This window comes from Galeopterus variegatus, unplaced genomic scaffold, assembly GCF_000696425.1.
Source record: "Galeopterus variegatus unplaced genomic scaffold, G_variegatus-3.0.2 Scaffold3473, whole genome shotgun sequence".
Taxonomy (NCBI): domain Eukaryota; kingdom Metazoa; phylum Chordata; class Mammalia; order Dermoptera; family Cynocephalidae; genus Galeopterus; species Galeopterus variegatus.
Window position 1 is genome coordinate 134683 of NW_007729584.1, and position 16555 is coordinate 151237.

Sequence of the window (16555 nt, forward strand, 5' to 3'; positions counted from 1 at the left end):
CTTAATGGTACATAACCAGGTTTGTAAACTGACTAAACACTGCTACGTTTGATAAGAGATTCACCTGGGAGAGAAGTTAGAATCTCAGAAGTTCCTGCTTCTGCCCATAAAGCTTATGCCAAAATGGTCCAAGCAGTGGTTCCCTAGATGACATTTTAAAATCCCAAGTTTTTATACATATATGAGGGTACTTCTAGAAGTTCATGGAAAGATTCACATATCTTTTAATTCCATTTTCCCACAAACTTTCTGAAGTACCCTTGTATATGTAAATAGACAGACAAGTTTCTGAAAGGATTCATGATGATTCCCTGTGGGGAAGAGAATGGATTTTGTATGGAGGTGGATTTCACTTTATTTTCCAATATAGGATATTTCATAATGGTTAAATATTCACTCATTTCTTATGTAATTTTCAAAACTTCAAAAGAAATGAAAACAAATGTACTTAATGAATTACTTCTGGCTAACACATTGATCATTTATGGAATGAATGCTGCTCTAGGAGTTGGAACCTGCTAAAACCTAGCTGTGTCATGTAACCTAAAAGGTTCTCTGTTTACTTATTTGTCAAATGAGACATTTGGATTAGATTATTTCTTTATGATACTTCTGGGTAAATGGGAAGGAAGCCAATGTGAATTAGACAAAGTCTAAATCAAACAGTACTTTAAAAGAAATATCATTTCCTAACATTCAGGTAAGACGAAAGTATCTCCAGGTTATCCTTGCCATTTTGTTCAAGACTGCAGAAGCCTGCCTTATAAATTAGAAGAAACAGTAGGGAATCCTAAGAGTATTGTGGTGTTTGGGTTGATTTACTAGTATCCTCTTTGAGGTCCTGAGCCTTACAGTGTACTAAGTCCAGCATGTTTAGAGCTAAAGTGGTTTGATTTGTTTTTATCATTAAATCAAAGTTGCTGAAATCAATTCCATGCTTTGTTTCATTTTTTAGATATGTTTTAAAAACTGTTAATTATCCCTGTTGAACAGAACGGCTGGGGCTGGAGTAACTTTTTGCTCTCTTTTTGAGAATGAGCTAAGATGGATATTGGATTATTTTCATCCAATTACTGGATTATTGTTTGAGGCCTATCAGGTTTTAAGGCATAACTGAATGATCACATAAAGCAATTAGCCCATATTTTTAAAATGAAACAAACAGTAACTATAAAAACTTGTTAGAGGCCTTTGAAATTCCCCTTTCAGGGACATATTCTAACTTAGAAGACTTAGCTATGAGAAGAACCATTAAATCTTTCTGGAGCACCTGGATTTGCTTATGTTCTGATCATGCTAGTGTCCTATTCAGGAGAGGGAAGCCTAGGTGTGTAGCCTTATTCACCACGCAGGAAGGAGATGGGGTTTTCTGCCTGGGAGCCTGGGGAGGGGTCAAGGGTGAGGAAGCCTGTGCCAGGAAGTCAGTTCATGGAAGCAAAGTTTCAAATATGGAGGTGAGGTCAGATTCATCCAAGGGTTCAGAAAGTACTAGGCAATGAGGATGACTCAGAACCTCAGAAAACTGAAAAGCGAAATGAGAGGCTGGTGTTTTTCAGTACCGACCAAGAACAAATTTAAATTAGAGAGATTTAGGGCTATGCAGTTGTCTGTATTCTCTGCCCTCAGCCTCTATCACTCCCATCCCCCTGGCCAGAGGTGACACCCTCAAGGGCCTCCTAAGAGCCTTGGTATTAGGTCCTAGAGTCATTGTCTAAGTTTGAGGATCCATCTGAGCCAGGAAATTAGTGATCAGGAGAGCCAAGAGGTCTGCTTAGTGAGTAGACAACCCGCCTCTACTGAGCATAAATTGCCCCAATGGATGCTGTTCAAACAGCATCCCCAAATCCCACTGTACAGTTCTATTCTCCCAGGATGGCCCAACAATTTCCCTGAGTATTGCTTATATATCATAAGACTAGCAAACTGATAGTTCAGAAACAAACTTTATCCTGTCCCCTTCTGTAAGACTATATAATTCCAAATTAAAGTGGAACTATATTTTTCCCTCTATTTATAAAATAGGTCTGATCAAATGTTCTCATAGTTTTCTCTGTTTCTTTTTTAATATGACACTTTCTTCATATCATAGCTTTTGCACTTGTTTGATAACATGGTATAATCATAGCAATTCCTGTACTTCTTATTTCAGGGATTAATGTGAAATTAATGTTATTTTTAACATTAAAGCAAATTTGCTATGTATTTTTGTTTGATCTTGAGTTTAAAATGAAGCTTGTACTTATGCAGTCGCAAGATGAATGCCTAGATTTTAGTAAAACTAATAGTAAAAAAAACTAATTAAGAGATAAATAGATGGGGATTTAATCTCTTCAATTTAAAATCCCTTAGCTTGTATCCCTCATTAGAAGAGCTTCAAAAAACAAGCTGTAAACATTCTCAATAATTAAACACGAATATATGATCTATGATAAAGCTTGGCCCTTAGGCCATCTATGCTTAAATACTGTATACAAAATTACATTTGTACTTGATTCCCTCTTGTTATTTTATGAGCTCCTCCCTCCAGTGAAATGCATTTCTGTGTATAATCGTCTTGTTCCTATACCTCCACCATGGAGCATGTTAAAAAACAATTCTTCCCATTACCTGTGAAGTATTAACTGATAACCCACAGGGAGCTGACTCTATAATATGCCCTTAGCAATTAATAATGCTGTTGACTTGGTTTATGAGGATTAAATTCTTCATCAAAATCTTTTTACATTATGTCACTGCAAGTTAAGACTTAAAGAGATGTTAGAGCACCTACAGAACAGTAATAAAGAAAACAGAATTATTCTATTTATAAACCAAATAATCATCTCAATTTAATCCCTGTATTTCCCATATTCAATAAGGACAGTTTACTCTTAAGCCCCATCATTTTTGAACATGGAAGAGTATTCATGAACACCTAAAACGGTCTAAATTAAGCTGCAGTTCTTTGAGGCAGGAAAAAAAAACTGGTTTGGGAATCAGAAAATGTGGGTCTTAGTTCTACTTTTGCCACTAACTAGGACTGTTAGTTAGATTTGGCAAGGTGCGTCACCTCTCTAGAATTGTTTCTCTAAATTCTGAAATGAGTGCTTGGAATAGTGGAGGGTTAAGATTTCTTTTAGTTATAAAACTTCATTAGGATCCTATGTTTGTTTAGAAAGTACAAAGATAACAGCTGGTCTATTTTGATGTATGCAAGAAATAAAAACAAAAAGAAAATATGATTTGCAATATTCAGGTAAATAATGTGTAATCCTCCCCCACCCCCAAGCCTTTTAGTGCCTTTGGTATATGAAATTCTGATTACTTAAGACAGTTGCAGTTTGTGATTAGAACAGTTATCTGGGGGCCGGCCCAGTGGCGCGCTGCTACAGTGCGCCGCTTGGGAGCGCGGCGGCATTCCCGCCGAGGGTTCGGATCCCACATGCAGACCGGTTCCCACTCACTGGCTGAGTGAGGGGCGGACGCAGCACCAAGGGTTGCGATCCCGTTGCCGGTCCCGGTCTGGTGCTGGCGCGACACTGAGGGTTGCGGTCCGTTGCCGGACACAAAAAAAAAGACAAAAAAAAAAAAAAAAAGAACAGTTATCTGCTGGAGGGGTGAGCAGATACAGACAAGACAGAGGGACTTGTCTCGTCTCATGCATGTTAAAAACAGGAGCTGGTGACTGGTGCAAAGCAGGAATTTTTATCACTACTCACTTGGGATGTCTTTGAACTAAATGACTAATTAGTCATTTAGGTAACATTTTTTGTTATTCTTTGTGTTAGTAGTGGAACTAACCATAATTAAAATGTTCTACATCAGAAGTGTTATTATAGCAGGATTTTATACAGCAACATCCTCAAACACAATAGTTCTGACTCAAACCAAATACTTCATAATTCTTCCCTCTCCTTTCTATCTTCTCTCTAAACAGAAAGAGGTGGTGGTTATTTTAGTGTGTGGGTCATGGTCTACTGATATCCTTAGTGGCTGGCTTTCAATCATCTTCAAGAATTCTTCCTTCCTTTTATTTGATTTTTATTTAAGAAGGAGTTCATTGGAAACAAGCCTAGCTTTCACAGGTTTTCTTCTTCTCTTTAGCAAGTTCCTTACCTCCTTCAGGTCGTGCTGCTAAGTGAGCAGGGTGCTTGTAAAGGGAGATGACTGAAAGGTGACTGAAGCCAGATGTTAAGTTTGAGGGTTTTCTCACTTTGCTAGTTTCACAGTTTAGGATCTTAGAAGACACCAGGCAGTACTAGAATCCTCCTCTAGGAACAAAGTGACTTAATGTATAGTCTTTTTTTTTTTTCCTTTTTGTCTTTTTGCATGACCGGCAACGGATCGCAACCCTCAGTGTCGCCCCCGTACCGGACCGGGGACCGGCAACGGATCGCAACCCTCGGTGTTGCTCCCCGCACCTCGCTCAGCCAGTGAGCGGGAACCGGTCTGTATGTGGGATCCGAACCCTCGGCGGGAGCGCCGCCGCGCTTCCCAAGCGGCACACTGTAGCAGTGCGCCACCGGGCCGGCCCCTTTAATGTATAGTCTTGAACTTACTAAGGGGGAAGGGAGAGGCATTTGGGAGTATGTATACAGGGGTGTGATGGTGTGTGTACATGATAGAAATGAGCAGAATTAGGTGCTAACCAGCCTTCCTTAACCATTTGCCATCTTGGCTAATGGAAGCTGGCTTGCACTCTGTCCAGAAAAAGACATAGTTTTATAAATAAAATATATATTTAGTTGACAATGAAGATACAATTTCAAGTGAGAAAAAAGGGAGAGGGGACTTGAGAAAGCTGAGAATAGTAAAGTACTTTTAACTTTTCAGGAAAATAGTTTTTCCTGTGAAGGGAATTATATAAATGTGAATAGTGGTGATGTTATACTCCTCCCACAGCATATTCTATGTCATAGTGAAATATGTGTCTGAGAGCTGTCCAATGAGTAACTTATTTTTTAAAAAGCTATCATCCATAGAAAGAAAACAGGTACTGGTAAAATGCTGCCCTCTCAACTATATTGATTCCATATAGAATTGAATATTTTACAACCTAAAGTGAAATACAAGGATATAATTCAGAAATCACTCAACAGATGTGAAAGTTTCAATATTATAAATTGTTATTTTCAAGCAAAGGCCATTTAATAAAATCTAAGCTCGGTAAATAGTTGGCGCTGGACTTCACATCTCATGCCACCATGTACAGGCTGAAGGCGCAGTACGTTCTGTGCGATCTGTCATTTCACTTTTAACAAAGTGCTAAAGCATAATGGAATTACACTTTTTCATACAATATTTAATGTAACTATATTAAACATTTAGTCACCTTTAATATAACTATTTAAGGGCCCAGTAGACGAAACTGTGTTTCACTGAAACAAGGGTAAGTGGAGATGGAGACATGGTGCCTGTGCTCTGAAGTCCCTGGCAGGCACTTGATCCCCATAATAAAGACGGCCAGAGGCCTCTGGCCTGATTAAAAATAAGGAGTCATGTAAGAAATGGCTTTATTAGAAAAAAATGTAGTGTACATGTGGCTAATTTCTATCATCAACATACCTCTTAGCTATTTTATAATTAAAATCTGACACATGGTTTAAACCTCTTTAAAAGTTAGTGGCATATCTTCCTATTCTGACATCTGACTTAGGGAAGGAGTTATCTTCATGTGATAGATGCCCCCTTTCTTTCTTTTCATAATTACAGGTAATCAGTAGTTTAGCACTGGCACAAAACAAAGAGGAAATTACTTAGGTAGTGCTTTACGTGTAAGACATCACACTTCCAAAGCCAGAATCAGGCACAGCTATGCCACTTGTAGAGTTTTAAAATCCCCTATTACCACTCAAGTCCTGCATTATTATTACCTAGTAGTATTTAAATTCATGTGGTAATCTGTAACCTAACAAAACCTCTGAATGAAGTTTCTTTCTTCTCCTTTTTTCCTGTTAGATGTGCAATTCCAAGCAAATGTGCAGTGTGCAGTATTGATTTCCAGTCTCCTTTTAAACTCCTTCAAGTCTGTGCTATTAAACTGAGACAACCACATCAAGATAGAGTCTGTCATAGGATTCTCTGAAGCACAGAATGAGGAGGAGACTGAGCAAACACGACCCGGGAAGGCACCAGTTAAACCAAGACAACTCTGTAAGACAAAAACATGCAGTTTTAAACATTCATGTATCACCAGAAGAACACCACCTGTATGCTGGAAGGAGTCTGCTCTGCATTCAAAAGCATTTATAATAAATGCGCCCTGGAAAGCCTAGAAACTGGCTTTCCATAAACAGTGACAATCTGGAGACTAAGTGATGTGTGTAATATATTACAGAGCTTTCATGTGGAACATTTTTAATCAATATTGTTAATAACTTTTCATGAATTTAATCTACCCTGACTTTAGTTGCAAAATAAATCTATTACTACAAAGAAAAAAAAAACCAATCACTTTAAATGTTACTTTGTTAATTATGTTTTAAGTGCCCTTTATCACCATGACACTTGTCTTTGTTTAGAAATACCTGATAGATTAAAAAGACAAATAAAAATCACCTGAATTTTGAGAAAACACTTTTATATTTCTTGGAACATATTTCTCAGCAAAAATATTAAGTAGCAATCACTGTAAAACAGATTAGAAAATATACAGAAAAGTAAAGTAAAACATAAAAAAATTAATCATAATTCTACCCCGAGAGACCACTGTGAATACTTCGGTTTATTTCTTTTTAATCTTTTTTTGCTATCAGCATGAATGGTTATTTATGATGCCAATTATTGGAAAACCTATAGGAATCATCTAAATAGGCAATTCTGTTATTTGATTTAATGGTATCAAGAACATGCTTCTTCAAAAATGCTCTCATGAATTCAGTACTCTCCAACAGGACAATGTTGGGACACTGTCTACTAACACACACCACACAACTGTGGCTCCTCCAACTGCCTCCTGGAGCTGCAGGGACGCTTGAGTTGTGCATCTGTTCAGCCCCTTTCTACCCCAGAACAGTCAATCCCAAGGCTTTGAAGCAAGCAGCTCCTGGGTATAAAGAGGCTGTGAGTGGTAGTGGTGGTGGTGGTGGGAGGGGAACAACTTTTCCAGTTTAATATTCATCTAGCAGTTTCGGTTAAAAAAACAAAAACAAACAAACCAAAAAAAGGGGGGGGGCAGCCCAGTGGCGCACTGGAGAGTGCGCCGCTTGGGAGCGCGCGGCGCTCCCACGGAGGGTTCGGATCCCATGTGGAGACCGGTTCCCGCTCACTGGTTGAGCGCGGTGCGGGTGCAACACCGAGGGTTACGATCCCGTTGCCAGTCCCCGGTGGTGCGGGTGCGACACCGAGGGTTGCGATCCCGTTACCGGTCAGTAAAAAGGAAAAAACAAACAAACAAACAAAAACAAAAACAAAAAAACAAGCAAATGAAGGAAACAAGTTCCCTAGCACCTTTTTTTGGGTCACTGTTATAGGTTTATATTTTCCCTTTGTACTTCTACAGAATGCTAATACTGCCGTAATCTTAAAAAATCATCCTAAAGATTTCCACACCGCTACTTTAGTTTAATCCATAATTCATATGGCTGAGAGAGCAATTTATGCTCAGGAAATCAGAAAACCGACTGGTAAGAAAAGATATTGCAATACCCTTTTCTGTAATATGCTCATCAAAGCAGCCTCCCCACCTCTCAATTACTACATTTTAAAAATCAGACATGTTATTCTATAGCACATAACCAAAATGTATATTTCAATGGTATTTTATGCAAAGCTGTTTTCTGTGCTTTACTTGGATTGAATATAATGTAAATACTCAGAAAAGCTGTGACCTCTGAGATCCTGTCTTTATTCTGATATTCCCTGAAATGACACGTCAGGCATTTTCTGCTTTTATATTAACCATATTAACCTCTGGATTTCTAATGATAATTTTACTAGGCAAAAAGAATCAGTAAAAAAAAAAAGAAAAAAGCAATGAAATAGAGACCGGAGCATAAGCATACTGTTTGTATTAAAAGAGAGCTCTTTGGGCCGGCCCGGTGGTGCACTGCTACACTGCGCCGCTTGGGAAGTGCGGCAGCGCTCCCGCCAAGGGTTCGGATCCCACATACAGATCGGTTCCCGCTCACTGGCTGAGCGAGGTGTGGGTGCAGCACTGGGGGTTGCGATCCCGTTGCCGGTCCCCGGTCCGGTACGGGCGCGACACTGAGGGTTGCGATCCGTTGCCGGACACGAAAAAAAAAAAAAGAGAGCTCTTTGACTTTAAGGCCAAATTTTAAGCAATAGATAAAAGAAAGTATGGCACTTGACAACATGGTCTACAACGAAGACATTTTCTAAATCTTAGAGATTGTATTTTATGGGGAGCTAAAGCAACACACATATAGCAATGATCAACTTGTCCTTGTTCTACCTAAACTGAGAAATTTGTCACGTATTGCCATAGCAGAACTTTTATTTCATCAGAGTTGTAAAATTATTCCTTCTACCTAGGTTCGGATGAAATCTCTAAAACTGCCTCATAATTGATCTTTAGTGTCATGGTTGTTGATTGTTTTTACTGTGTGCCTATCTCTGAAAAGTCAAATCCACCTCACTGTAAATTCATCTGGCTCAATCAACTGCAAATATTCTTCGAAATTATTTGCCTTTTCAAAAAGCAAAAGGTCAGAGACAAGGGAACCTCTCGATTTTGTCACTGAAAACCATTCACATAAACCATTCACATAAATTATTAGGTGCTCTAATAAGCAGGAAATGGCTTGCTTAAAAATTTAATTTGACTTAGCAGTAGCAAAGTCAACTGTTGTCCTTTCTGAGCCCGATATTGTATGACATAGTTCAACTAACAGAATCCTGATCCATCGAAATTTTCATATTCTTACCCTTTTTATCTTTTAAAGTGAGCACAGTTTTCTAACATTCTGTCCCTTTGCCTTTCACTGGAGGACACATAAATCCACCCTGGAAGGCAGGATTCCACATTCGCCCCTACACTTCTGCAGATTCTCTACTGCCTGCTACATGGCAGTTGCAGCATGGTGTCTGCTGACACATAGCTCACACGGGTGCTGTATTTTACTCAGAGAGGTGGGCTCTGCACCAAATGGTGGTGCTCTGTTGGTACTGAACTAACTGGGATTTTGCTTATCCTCTTACCTTCTTCTTCCACAAACACTGTTACACTTTTTACCTCATCCTTCTCTTCCGCGATGCCATGCTTTCAGTTTCTACCATCTGTAAGTACTTGTCTGTTTCCAGCTACCACTCTCCAGTCTTCTAGTTTCTTTTATGGTGATTTAACAAAATTGTCTCCACTTTCACTCAGGGTGAACAGCCAGCTGACACCACAACGTCCCAGTTGAATGCCCTGCTCCCTTCATTCCACATTAATTACCCAGTAGCTCTTACTAGTGCACTGCATTATTTTACTTTTTAGATATAAAATTACTTCTCACTAGTCCATGCCTGTTGAACTTGCTCTTTGTTCTCCTGGGAACTATGAGGCAATGCCTCCCACCTCAGCCCCCTGAATCTTTTGAGCCACAATGCAGCCTCAAATTCATAGTCAGCCACTTCAAAATATAGAACCGAGGTAAAAATCTTTATGCTTTTAACCAAAACCTGCTGCAAAGCTTCTAAAACAAAAACAACAGGTAATACAAACTTCAGAATATAAAACATAATACATTTCAGAGCACAAAAAGGATATAGCACCATTCCCAAATTGATTTTGTATGTGAAGTTGTAAGAAAAGCGTCACTGTGCTGTCTCAAATAACTCACTGAGATTCTCAAAGCAAATATTATAGGAAGCAACTCAGTTTTACAAATATGCTTATATTAGAGAGCAAGGAAAAACTTTTTTTTGAACGTGACCTTGAAAAATCCAAGTCAGGAAAATTCTAAGAAACTTCTGACATGGTTCCAGGTACCCAAAGCAGAAGCGAAATAGGACATGGAGAACCTATGACCAGGGCTTGAAATAAGCCAGTGGCACTGGTACAGAAGCCTGAGTAACGTTCGCCCTCCAGGATAGCAATGACCCTAATCTGCAAGCAGATCACCAGTGGAACCCATCTTGTTAGGCACGGCATTCTAATGTGGTCATTTTGGGGTTAGTCTGTACAGCCCTGGAAAATTATCTGATGTAGTCAACTACCGGACAGCACATTGTGGGGGGTGGGAAAGCCCTAGTCAGGAAGTTGAATACTTCCTTGAGAAGTGACCTAAAAACCACAGATCTTTATGATGTTTAAAAATCAGGATTTCTAATCGTGTAATAGTTGAATTTTGACATACAACTGCTGAGTGAGTTTTTCAAGTTTTAAAATTACTGAATTATGACATTTGAACACTGGCTTTAATGGAAGGGAATTCAATTTATCATACAAAATGTTTAGGGTACTAGGGTGCAGAACTAAAAGTTATTTTTAGGAAGAAGATTTACAGAATTTTCAGATTTGCGACATGTATTATCATATCTCAGTCCATAAAGAATGTGGACCTCTGCTGGAGGACTTTTAGAGCAAGATCAATTAATTTCAACACAGACTTCAGAGTTCTAGTAATCTTAGCTTTAGAGAGATGTGGGGTATATTTGTGTGTACCCATTATACACACTCTCAAATAAACATATTAAAGCATTTCTTTAAAATAGAAGCCTAGATATTTAAATCCCTGACAGTCAGAAGGAAACAAAACAAACATCTGGTGAGTGCCAGCTATATGCCCTGGTAGGCTCTTTCACATGTATCTTCTCAGTAACTGTCTAAAATGCCATAATTTACTGAAACTTTTTTCCCCCTGAAAATCACCTTAGTGGATTAGAATTAATTATCATTTAAAGTTTCATTTTTTCACAATAGTCACAGAGTTTAGGCAGAAACTTTTTAACCTCTATACAGTTATGTATAAGAACGTGTGATTGGAACCCCACCAAAAAGAGGGAAGCTTTTTTCCCTCTGCTAGATAAATCTTGATAATGTAAGTGAGATGGGAATTAGCAGAAATGGTGTTAAGTGTTTCTTCTCCTGCCCATGCCAAAAAGACAAAAATATCTGCTTGTATCTAGTCACTACGAATTTGCAAATTCAGTTCCAGTTAATTCATGCCAGATGCCAATCTCTGTTGAACGAATCAAAACTGTAGATGGACCCAGGAGAGTAACAGAAATACTCTACTGGCCAAGCAAAATGGTCAGGAGTGTACTGAGCTCTTCTACAGTAAGACAGTTTAGGGTGGTTACTGTTATTGGTGTCTTCTCTGCTTTAAATTGATCAATAATACATGGTTGTTATATACTAAGAGACCACAGCCAAAGATTTATTGGGAGAAGGCATTATCTGGCATCTGTTATTGTGTTTAAATAATGGGAGGGCAAAACTCTACTTTCTAGCTGACAGAGAAAACCATGCTCTGCTGGCTGCACAAACCACTTAGCAAACCTGTGCCCACACCAGCTGGAAAATTGTTTCTATCATCCTAGGGGGTATCACAGCCATCTCCGACGCTTTACCAGGCAAAAGAGGGGCAATAAACTTCTCAGTTTCAATTGTGACACAACTGAAGTGGACTGAAGCTGTTCTGTAGTCACTGTTAGACGATACTGTTTAGAAATTAATCAAAAGCAAAGACCTTACTCTAACCTGGTGACGGCACTTTTCCCCAATGGAAACACATTTCAAGGAGGACAGTAAAGAGTGGTCTTTTGACTTCATTAATATCACTCTCCTTCATATGATAAGCCAAATTCATACGAGGTTTAGCAAAGTTAAAGCCTGCTTAACCTGTATTACTGACTGATAGAAACAACCTAGTTTGTTAATTATATTAAGTTTGGGCACTTTTTCATGTTAGATTGAAAGTGCTATGCCAGAAGTTGTCCAAAACCCAGGGATGATTCTGTTTCATTGGCTTTGAAAGTTTTGAAAATGTATTTTACGGTCAAGGAGGTTAGCACGATTATTATTTCAATTATAAGCCTGTCAGAAAGTTTCCTATAAACAATTTGGCTTCTTGCAGTGTCACATTTTAGAGCATTTCTTACATTGGGTGACCTTCTCTCATTCATCCCTAAGGCTTTAGATGACTTTTCTGAGGGGTCTTCAAAAAATTCATGGGAGGATTCATACTACCTTTTAATTCAATTTTTCCACAAACTTTTTGAAATATCCTCATATACACCTGACATTAATTTAGACCCTGTGTTAAGATAGCAGATTCTAAGTATTTTTTAAAAAGCAATAGGCCAGTGGTTCTCAATGAGAATCTGCATATTGGAATGACCTGGTGGGGAAGGGGGAGTAGGGTGGAGCTTTTGAAAATACAAATGCTGGGTCAAATTAATTAATTCAGAAACTCTGGAGGATGCACTTAGGCCAGAATGCATTTCAAGAAAAATAATCGTGGACATTTTCTTTTATTGGCATGTGAAAGCTCACATAACGTAATTTGTCTTGGAATTCTCCATATAGGTTCCTTATACATCAGTGCCACAAATCTCTCTCGTAACACATTTAGAGGCTTTTGAAAATACAAATGCTGGGTCAAATTAATTAATTCAGAAACTCTGGAGGATGCACTTGGGCCAGAATGCATTTCAAGAAAAATAATCGTGGACATTTTCTTTTATTGGCATGTGAAAGCTCACATAACGTAATTTGTCTTAGAATTCTCCATATAGGTTCCTTATACATCAGTGCCACAAATCTCTCTCGTAACACATTTAGATAGTAAATAAAAAATCAAATTTCTTACCTGTATGATAAAATGTGAGAAAAAATAAAAGTACTCCCATGAACATATTACTTAAAAAAGTGACAACTCCACAAGTAATTCCTTCTGGAACAGGGTAGACGGTTTCCACAAAAAGCTCAAAAAATATTGGTACGCTGCTATTCAAGAACACACCCAGGAGAATACAGGAGGTGTACAATGTCACTAAAATAAAAACAAACAGTTTAGTTTCACAGTAGCAGCAGTGAGTTATATCAGACCTTCTGGGTGTTCTCTTTCATAAGTATTAACTCTGGAATTTCATCTCTTTTCAGTGGTAGCTGATAAAGTTTGACAAAGCATCACATATCTGTCAGCTTTTCCCTCAGGTTTTCTGCAGTAGGTACAAAAAGGTTTTTATTCCTGGATGATTACCAGTTTGTTTGGTTTACCTTTCTGGCTTTACCTTTCCAAAGCACAGAAACAATTTACCACTGTAATATAATTAAAAGTATTCTTCCCCCACTCAGTCACACACCTGGCAAACAGAGGGATAGATAAAATATAGCAGCTTAATTAGAAATCCAGACTCATTCTATAATTATAAAGAGAACTTAAAATCTAACAATAATGTGAAAAACATTAATGTTAGTAAAAATTACATATTTAGAGACTGGTGAATAATAGCTCTCAAGTACAAAATAAACATTATTCAGTAAGTAATTCCTGGAGAAACACTTACAATAGAATTATTCTTCAATTTTGGAATGAGTTTTGTGTCAACAGTTTTTAATAAGTAACTTTTTTAGAACACAGGAAAAATTCCACCCAGAAAGGAATAATTAATATTGGTTAGGATCCCAGATTAGCCCATAAGAAAACCTAATAAAATTATTCTGTAGTAAAATCCATGGAATAAGGATGTTATTCATATAAGAATGTTTAGAGAAATGCACCCCACTGCAAATAATTTTATCATTGCAACTGTCTGCCTACAAACCTTCATTAATCTTAATCTGAAAGCAAAAACAGAACCAATGAGGAAAATATGATACCCTAGTTAGAAACCTAAAATGTGTCCCTATATCCTAATATCATATCCATTGATAATAGTAAGCAGAATTTATTTTATTTTTTATTTTTTTAATTTTTATTTTGTCAATATACAATGTATATGATTATTATGGCCCTTCACCGACACCTCCCGCCCTCCTCCCTCTCTCCCCTCCCCCCCAAGAATGTCCTTTCCGTTTGCTTGTTGTAACAACTTCAAAAAAAAGTATAGTAGTTATATCTTCTTCCCCACCCCCACCCCCCGGTTTTTTTTGTGTGTGTGTGTGTGTGTTTGTGGGTAAATTAATTTGTTTATTTTTTTTTTAGCTCCCACCAATAAGTGAGAACATGTGGTATTTCTCTTTCTGTGCCTGACTCGTTTCACTCAATATTATTCTCTCAAGGTCCATCCATGTTGTTGCAAATGGCAGTATTTCATTCGTTTTTATAGCTGAGTAGTATTCCATTGTGTAGATATACCACATTTTCCGTATCCACTCATCCGATGATGGACATTTGGGCTGATTCCAGCTCTTGGCTATTGTGAAGAGTGCTGCAATGAACATTGGGAAACAAGTATACCTTCGACTTGATGATTTCCATTCCTTTGGATATATTCCCAGCAGTGAAATAGCTGGGTCATATGGTAGATCAATCTGCAACTGTTTGAGGAACCTCCAAACCATTTTCCATAGGGGTTGCACCATTATGCATTCCCACCAACAATGTAAGAGAGTTCCTTTTTCTCCGCAACCACACCAGCATTTATCTTTCAGCATCTTTTGGATTTTGGCCATCCTAACTGGGGTGAGATGGTATCTCAGTGTGGTTTTGATTTGCATTTCCCGGATGCTGAGTGATGTTGAGCATTTTTTCATATGACTGTTGGCCATTTGCATATCTTCTTTAGAGAAATGCCTACTTAGCTCTTTTGCCCATTTTTTAATTGGGTTGCTTGTTTTTTTCTTGTAAAGTTGTTTGAGTTCTTTATATATTCTGGATATTAGTCCTTTGTCAGACATGTATTTTGCAAATATTTTCTCCCACTCTGTTGGCTGTCTTTTAGCTCTGTTAATTGTTTCTTTTGCTGTGCAGAAACTTTTCAGTTTGATATAGTCCCATTTGTTTATTTTTCCTTTGGTTGCCCATGCTTTTGGGGTCATATTCATGAAGTCTGTGCCCAGCCCTATTTGCTGAAGGGTTTCTCCTATATTTTCTTTAATAAGTTTTATTGTTTCAGGGTGTATATTTAAATCCTTAATCCATTTTGAGTTGATTTTAGTAAATGGTGAGAGATGTGGGTCTAGTTTCAATCTCCTGCAAATGGATAACCAGTTATCCCAGCACCCTTTGCTGAAGAGGGAGTCCCGACCCCAGTGAATAGACTTAATGCCTTTGTCGAAGATCAAATGGCAGTAAGTGCGTGGGTTGATTTCAGGGTGCTCTATTCTATTCCATTGATCAGAGTCTCTGTTATTATACCAATACCATGCTGTTTTGGTTATTATAGCTTTGTAGTATAGTTTAAAGTCAGGTAGAGTAATACCTCCAGCTTTATTTTTTTTGCTCAGCGTTGCTTTGGCTATTCGTGGTCTTTTGTTATTCCAGATAAATGACTGTATAGTTCTTTCCATGTCAGAGAAAAATGTCATAGGAATTTTAATGGGGATTGCATTAAATTTGTAGATAACTTTGGGTAGTATAGTCATTTTCACTATATTGATTCTTCCAATCCAGGAGCATGGGATGTCTTTCCATCTTCTTGTATCCTCTCTAATTTCTCTCAGGAGTGGTTTATACTTCTCATTATAGAGATTTTTCACATCCTTAGTTAGTTCAATTCCTAAGTATTTTATTTTTTTGGTGGCTATTGTGAATGGGCAGGCTTTCTTGATTTCTCTTTCTGCTTGTTCACTATTGGTGAAAAGAAATGCTACTGATTTTTGTGTGTTGATTTTGTATCCTGCTACTGTGCTGAACTCTTTTATCACCTCTAAGAGTTTTTTAATAGATGATTTGGGCTGTTCAATATATAGGATCATGTCATCTGCAAACAGGGACAGTTTGACTTCCTCCTTTCCAATCTGAATGCCCTTTATTTCCTTCTCTTCTCTGATTGCTCTGGCTAATACTTCCAAAACTATGTTGAATAGGAGTGGTGAGAGTGGGCATCCTTGTCTGGTTCCTGTTCTTAAAGGAAAAGCTTTCAGTTTTTCCCCATTCAGGATGATATTGGCCGTGGGTTTATTGTATATGGCTTTAATTATGTTGAGATATTTTCCGTCTATACCTAATTTATAAAGGGTCTTTGTCATGAATGAGTGTTGGATTTTATCAAATGCTTTTTCGGCGTCAATAGAGATGATCATATGGTCCTTGTGTTTGGTTTTATTAATATGGTGGATCACATTTATTGATTTGCATATGTTGAACCAACCTTGCTTCCCTGGGATGAATCCCACTTGATCGTGATGAATGATCTTGCATATGTGTTGTTGTATTCTGTTTGCTAATATTTTATTGAGGATTTTTGCATCTATATTCATCAAGGATATCAGCCTGTAGTTTTCTTTCTTGGTTATATCTTTACCTGGTTTTGGTATCAGGATGATGTTTGCTTCATAGAATGAGTCTGGAAGCTTTGCTTCTGTTTCAATCTTTTGGAATAGTTTGTATAGAATCGGTGTCAATTCTTCTTTGAATGTTTGGTAAAATTCTGCTGTGAATCCATCTGGTCCTGGGCTTTTCTTTGTTGGGAGCTTTCTGATAACAGCTTCAATCTCCTTTATAGTTATTGGTCTGTTCAG

The 16555-nt window shown here is 38.0% G+C and overlaps 1 protein-coding gene across 1 annotated transcript in view; it reads right to left on the minus strand.

The window, feature by feature from the left end:
• Positions 1-5475: 5475 nt before the first annotated feature.
• DIRC2 (disrupted in renal carcinoma 2) overlaps positions 5476-16555 on the minus strand; it is a gene marked incomplete at its 5' end in the record, with an annotated part of 76930 nt that continues 65850 nt past the window's right edge. The window contains 2 exons of the mRNA XM_008585160.1: positions 5476-6130; positions 12738-12920. Of these exons, the coding sequence (XP_008583382.1) occupies positions 6015-6130; positions 12738-12920 (299 nt within the window). The remainder of the gene's footprint in view (positions 6131-12737; positions 12921-16555) is intronic.